General features: G+C 31.5%; 1 protein-coding gene across 4 annotated transcripts in view; it reads right to left on the minus strand.

The window, feature by feature from the left end:
* Positions 1–7,630, minus strand: part of LOC106868066 (dual specificity protein phosphatase 23) — a 50,770-nt gene that overhangs the window by 12,109 nt on the left and 31,031 nt on the right. The window contains exon 6 of one of the 4 annotated variants that reach the window (XM_052972298.1): positions 178–1,985. The exons of 2 other annotated variants lie outside the window; for them this stretch is intronic. In XM_052972298.1, the coding sequence (XP_052828258.1) occupies positions 1,923–1,985 (63 nt within the window). In that variant the 3' untranslated portion in view covers positions 178–1,922. Of the gene's footprint in view, positions 1–177; positions 1,986–2,177; positions 7,269–7,630 lie in introns of those variants that run through there. One more of the 4 variants, XM_014913178.2, reaches the window with a different exon arrangement.

Below are 7,630 nucleotides of genomic sequence, written 5' to 3' on the forward strand. Positions count from 1 at the left end.
GGGGGGGGGGGAATAAATACATATGTGTAACGAAAGATTTCTGGACAATGGACATGAGTTAAGATAAGAACAGAAATAAATGAGTGAAGAAAAACATAGAAAGTGCATGGGTTTATTTAGCAAAAAAAAAAAAATGATCATCCCAAAATACAACAATGTCTGTTTCAATACACGATTTCACATCAGGAATCTTGCAACACAAATTGATAAATGTATATATATATATATATATATATATATATACAAGAGTTATGGAATGGCATAGATAAAATCTGGGCTACATATGTTTCATAGCGAGTGGAACTTCAGAATTGGTAAATATCCAAGAGAAGTGTATACCGCAGGCTACTCTTCAGGTCAAAGATATCCTGATTAGATGAAATGTTACATTGTTGCAAGGAGGTACATGTTGATGCCTAGAAGATTCAATCAGAATATATTTATTACAGATTGCTTGAAGCTAACTTTCTTCCTACGCCTCGATCTCTGAATCTTACAGATATGTGTGTGTGTATGTATGTATGTTTAAACATACACAATGCAGTCCATGCTGTAAATAAGCATTCAGTCCATGCTGTAAGGTTGTTGGCATTAGGAAAGGCACCCCTGCAGTAAAAATCATGCCAAGGGAGATGTTGCAGCTCTTAGAGACACATTAGATCCTGTGAAACCATCCAATCCATGACAGCATGGAACATGGACATTAAATGATGATGATGATGATGGTGGTATATGTGTGTGTGCACTCATTACTGTCTCCTTGCCTTGATATCGCATAATAATTGATGATGACGACGACGATGATGATGATGATGACAACAGTGCAGCATGGAGAGACGACAATCACTATGACTTCTAGAATTTGTTAATTAGTTCTTGAGGGTTGCAGTTTGGAACAACATTTAGGGATAGTGTTTAGGGGAAAAGGGGAGAGACTGTAAGGATTATTGAAGGAGGAGATTATTGGATATATATATATATATATATTTTATCTATTTATCCAGAACCATGTTAGTTCAGAAGAGCAGAAACCATTGTAGTCACAGTTGAAGTGACAAGGAGAGGACAAAGCAGATTTGTGTAGAGGAGTTTGAGTTTTGTGAGCGGAAGAAGAGCCGTACTCATACCCACACTCAGAGCCTTTAATACTCTCATGAGTGGAAGGAAGTGATCCTCAAACTCGAATGAACTGAACTAACAGCACTTGAGGGCCAGGTTGTGGGGTGAAAAATGGGGACGTTCATGTGATGGTGAGTGAAGCTGTCTCAGTCAGCCAGGTTGACATTTCATGGATGTTGTCAACAAAATGGATGTGAGCATTTTATATCCCTCTGCCTAATATCCCCGCCTTGTTTCTTATTAAGGTGAATTACCTATCAGTTAATCTCAGTGATAGTCTTCTGATTTTAATTTTTTCTATTTTTTTTAATTTGTCATTTGCGCTGTGGCTAATCTCCATGCAAACAACTTGAACTCAACAGGACATGAAGATTAGCCAAACAGATTTTATATGACAACTTGTGTTGGTGTGTTTACATCCCTGTAACTTAGTGGTTTGACAAAAGAGATCAATAAAATAACTACCAGTCTTAAAAATAAGCACATGGATCAATTTGTTCAATTAAAATTCTTCAGGGTAATGCCCCAGCATGGCCATAATCTAGTGGCTGAGATAGATAAAAGATACAGATATATATATATATATATATATCTCTTGGCTGTGTGGTAAGAAATTTGTTTCCAACCACATGATTTCAGGTTCCAACCCACTCCGCAACAGAAGAAATGTCATCTATAAACTTTACAATCCAGAATCAACATCACCATCATTGTCATCATCATTATCATAATTTTACTTCAACATTTCCATACCAACATGGATCGGATAAGCTGTCAATGACCAATTCAATTCTTATTCAGATTTACTGCCCTCCAAGATGGGCCAAAGACCCTGTCTTGCTTACACATTTCATTTCCAGCAGTCTCTACAGAAGGAAACAGTAAGAATTTGATGGAGATAATCTAATGCAATTGAACATCAAGAATATAATTTTGAAAGTTTTAATAAATACACGGCAATTATAAAAGTCGAACATACAAGTTACAAAACAATATTTACAGAAATAAAATTAGGATTAAATAATCAAACATCACCAACAAAAAAAGAACATTAAAAATTGTTTGTTTATTCATTTTTATTGATAATAAATAATTGACATTTCTTTAGAGTTTAATAAGGAAATTAGAAAAATAAAAACAATACAACAGAAGTCTACAGGGCAACCACTCCCTCCATCTTGCCCCTGTGTGTGTGTGTGTGTGTGTGTGTGTGTGTGTGTGTGTGTGTGTGTGTGTGTGTGTGTGTGTGTGTGTTGTTTGTTTTGTTTGTTTTTTTTCATTCAATAAAGCAAAATCAGAAAGTATATTTTATTCCTGGAAAAATAAACACTGCTACAAAACATTTCAGTAATAAACAGAATAGAAGCTGTGACCAATAATTAACAGAACGAATAATTAATAAAGTCAGTGTCCGCATGATCATAAACAAGTGTGTGCACTTTATTATGCGCACTGTGTGCAGTGTGTATGCACAGGGACAGGCACTTCATATATATATATAAATAGAGAGAGAGAGAGAGAGAAATTTTTGGAAACTGCTTTGATAGTAATAAACACCACCTAATCACATTCTGTGTTTTAGGCTCACCAAATTAAATACATGAGTCACCAGTTAACTATGGAGTCTTCTCACAGAAGACATTTCTAGCAAATTTTCCATCATTTTTTTGTTCACTACTTAATTAATGAACATTTTTGTCAGTGAAAAACCTACTTATTATTGTCACAATCATTCTAAAGTCTGGTAAGGAAGATTGAAAATGTTTTACTGAGGAGGACTAATAAGACAGAAATATGTTTGACGTTATCTCTTTTCATGTACAAAAGACCAGATTCACTCACCACTGCATGTCCACATTTAATTTTTAATCAATTTAGATTTGAGATTTGTCTCCCTTACTTTCCTTGACATGAATTATCATTAACACTAATGATTTTCCTTTTCATCTATAAGATGTAGTTTTAATGGATTATACAATATTTATTCACTATATTATATACATATATCAGCCTCTCACTTTATTTCTAGGGTTTAAACTTCCATAGCAAGCTGCTGCTTAGTAAGAGCCCCAACTTATAAACATCCAACCAATTCTAATTACAAAGAGCCACATAAATAACGTTACACAAACTTAGAATCTGCTTTATTTTGTTATAAATAAGTTGGAACCGAATTTACAGTAAACTTTTAAATATTCATTTTATTTTAATCTTTGAAGTTTATTCAATTATTTATCTAAAATAAATGTTATTTAAAATTAAAGTAAAAATTTCAGGGGTTTTGTTTTTTTTATTTTTATTTTGTCCTCCTCCAATTTAATATAAAATATAATTTCAGTATTCTTTGTTGGGGAAACTAAATATTTTCTAACTTGTATTGTATGTTCTTGATGTGTGGGACAGGCTAAAGTATCTGGAGTTTGATTACAATAACAATGACCACAAAAGCAACAATGGATAGTCATTCATTAAAGTGTTTGCCATTGGTTACCATTTCACATAATTCATAGATTTGAGAGACAAGACATACAGAAATTATTACTATGTGGAAAAGAAGGTTGGTACAACTATTTTGAACAAAGGTAGGGGCCTTTATGGTAAGAGGAGGAGGAGGAGGAATATACTTCTAGCAGTAAATATTGGTGAATATTTTCAATATAAATCTCACTGCCATTTGGAGTATTCTTTACTAAAAAGGTAAAAAACAAGGAATACAAGCTAGGTTCACTCCTAGATCTCTCAATCTGCAATCAACTATTCTTGTTTATTTACCAGTTAAGATTCAATATATAGTGCCATTAATCCAGTTCTTTCTCTGTAGTTTGAGTTTGATAGCCATTTCTTAACATAATCCACTTCTCCTACTCAAAGACTCTCTTTTCAGAGAATGTCTCACCAAAATCTTCGTTGTTATTCAACTTTTGTAAATCTCCATGTGTAAGAAACTCAGGAATATTGGCTTTTAAAAAATGGCTGGAAACTCTGATGGATGAGTTCTCTGCATGGAGCATTCCTTGTTCCAAACTCTCCAGCAACAAGAATACTCCATTCGATGAAGTTAAAGAAGATATATTCTAAAAAGCCTTAATCCATTTGGTTATTAATGGAGACTCTGATGGATGATACTCCACATGGAGTACTCCTTGTTCTAAACACTCCAATAACAAGTAACAGGACAACTTCCTCTGAGAAAATATATTCTAAAAACACATTCACCCATTTTTTACAGTAAAAAGTATAATTCCTCTGCAAATCTGCTCTTGTTAGATCATTTGTCAGCAATGTGCACCAGCCTTCTGCTGCACATAATGTTAACATACTGCACAATGGACTGCAACATAACAGAAATACTAAAGTATTGTTGTTACAGTCGAACTGCGATGTGATCATGTCCTTGATGAAAAAAAAAAAAAAATCACTTTTCATATTTGATATCAGCAAAGATGCTTTTTTTTTTTACTTTGATTTCTTATTTTAGATGACTTCAAAGTCACTTCCATTATACATGCACCATTTATTTTAGCAGAATAAACTGTTAACGTTAGCTTCACCTCAAAGCTGGACTGATTTTGCAATTTAAATTTCTTGGTTGTCTAATATTTAGTTTAGTTTTATTATCTATCTCTTCTTTTTTTTTTTTTTTCTTGCTTTCTCACCCATTTACAGAGTGAAATAAATATTATTAATAAATATATTTTCTTAAAATTTAATAAACTCTGACATATATCTTTCTGAAATTATTTCCATTGGAACTTTTGACTTTGAATTCATTTTTGGTGCCATTTCATGGCACTTAATTACCAAACCATCAAGGTTTGACTACCACCTAACAGGCTGTATTTGGGGGGGGGGGGTGTTCTCATTTCCTTTTATAACTTAGCAAGATTTTTCATTTTGATGATAATAATAATAATAATAATAATAATGATAATAATAATAATAATAATAATAATAATGTATTATTTTCTTCAAATCAGTTATTTGATTATTTTTTTTATTTGTGAATTCAAAATAGGGTTTTTAAAATCTAAATATGATTTTAAATCAGTTATATTTTTTTTTAGAGTCAGCTGATCTTCCTAATGGTGTTTATATCATTATTCGCACAAAGAAGAGAGAGAGAGAGAGATAATGAGAGGGTACACGTGTGTGATAAGCGGTTGCTTGCTTATGTGTGTGTGTGTGATAAGCAGTTGTTTGCTTATGTGTGTGTCATGTGCTTGTGTCTCTGGGTCCATGTGTGTGTCCCCGTTTATGCGTGTTCAACAAAAGGAACACATAATGGCTCCCTCATATTTAAATCATGAAGAATTCCAATGCATGGAGCCATTTATAGTTTCCAAATAAAGAAAAACAATAAAAGTTTCCTTTCAAAGTTAAAATTTTGGGGCTCTTATTATTATTATTTTTTTTCATCTCTCAGCATGAAAAATATTCAAAAGAATCACAGAAAGCAAAATTCCAAAAAACAGCAACTTGGGAAAAATCATTTAAAGAAACAACAATTATAGAATAAAATGATAACATTAATTAAGAACATATATTAAAAAAAATAATATACCTTACAATTAAATTAATATTTTTAAGTTAATTGTTAACTGACTGAGATCATATAAAATCAGAAGATGCCATTTTACTGGTATTTTTTGAGAAATTTCTCAATGAAATAAATTAAAATATTCAAACAGACCAAACTTTCAACCTCAAAACTTTCAAAAGAATTTTCTATTTAGTAAACATCAAATTTTTTAAAAAAAGGGCTGATGAAATAAATTTTAAAATTTAATTTGGGTTTTTTTTTAATTTTCAAATTTTTGTTTTGTTAATTACATTTACAAATTAATTTATGTTTTGTAAAGAAAAAAAAAATTTACTAATTTTATTATGAGTTAAAGATTAAGATATTCCGCTGAAAGAACAAAGACTTAAATTTACTAATTTAAATGTTAATTCAGGAAAATAATTATGTTTCTAGGATTCCTGAACTAGATTTTGGCAAGAAATATTTTAGTTTAATTGATAATTAGACAGCTTTAATGGGTGCAGCTAACAATAATTTATCTACTGTTAAATATATTTGGCATGTGTACATACATATATATATACATATATATATACATATATATGTACATACATATATACATATGCACACACACACATATATATGTATGCATGTATGTATGTATACACACATACACTGATGCATTTATACATGCACAGAACAAATGACCAGTTCAAATACACACTAAAATTACAAAAAGAAAAAGTATACATATAGACACACATACATACTCACACACACGTGTGTGTGTATATATATGCACGCACACAAATATACACAGTCATACATAGACGTATGTACAGTTATATACATATATTTACATGCACACACACACACACTCACATCTATAACTGAAACCATTCCAGAAATTCCCTGATTTTGCTGAATATAAAATTCAACAAAGAATGCACCACTAAGTTGAATTTCTGAAGAAAACTTTAGACAGAAATAAAAACATCTCACAAACCTCTTTCCAATAAAAATAAAATAGATTAATTTACATTTACCAAAGTGCTTCTTTTGTAGATTTAGTATTTTTTTTTTTCTGGCTTTTATTTTCTTGTTTTTTAAGCACTTAGCTTCAACAAGCTTCAACATATGATGTCTCATTTTTTTTTTTATTTACTCATTCTTTTGAAGAACAAGGTCCATTCCAGAACTCAAACATTGGCATGCAAGATATGATGGGAAGCCTTACATGTGAAGTTTGTCAGTTTTTATTCAAATCTCATTTTCATTTTTTCTCCTTTTATTATTTTTTTTTGAAAAAAATCAGTCAAAAAAAAAAATATATATCCTAGCATCTAACACACATAGCGTTATGTTATCCCATAGGTTCCTTGGAAAAAATCAGTAAAAGTCCTAACAACTAATAGACACAGCTTTATGTTATACCACGAGCTCCTTTGAAATTCTCCTCAAATTTCCGTACGACATCAGCTTGTACTCTAGTCTGAATGGAACCGGGCCTCAATTCCCTCACGTAGCGGAGTGCATCTTCGGCAGGCAGTTCCCATTCCTTCACAAAATAGCAAGCCAGCATACAGCCTGTCCGACCTCTTCCCATAAGGCAATGTACAGCTACAGCCTACAAGTCAAGAAACATCTGGTTAAGACCAGATAAAGGGCGATTTTGTGCACACTACAGCAATGAAGATATATCATGATTCCTTGCAACAATCAAAATACAAGAATATATTTGCAAATGGAATTATGAAAAATTAACTGAACATTTATTACAGTTTGGCTTGAAACCTCTCGGGTCATATTTTAGGTTCAGGGATTTTGAGAAAGTAATTAATATAAACAATTATGAACAATGAAATTCACTTACATGGAAAGGTTTCAACAAAATAACAAAGTAAATATTTTTAAAAACTGCTTTAAAAACATAAAAGAGTTAAAGCTGTTTCCTTCATTGATATTATACATTTATATATATATATATAT

Source organism: Octopus bimaculoides, chromosome 13 (assembly GCF_001194135.2).
Source record: "Octopus bimaculoides isolate UCB-OBI-ISO-001 chromosome 13, ASM119413v2, whole genome shotgun sequence".
Lineage (NCBI taxonomy): Eukaryota > Metazoa > Mollusca > Cephalopoda > Octopoda > Octopodidae > Octopus > Octopus bimaculoides.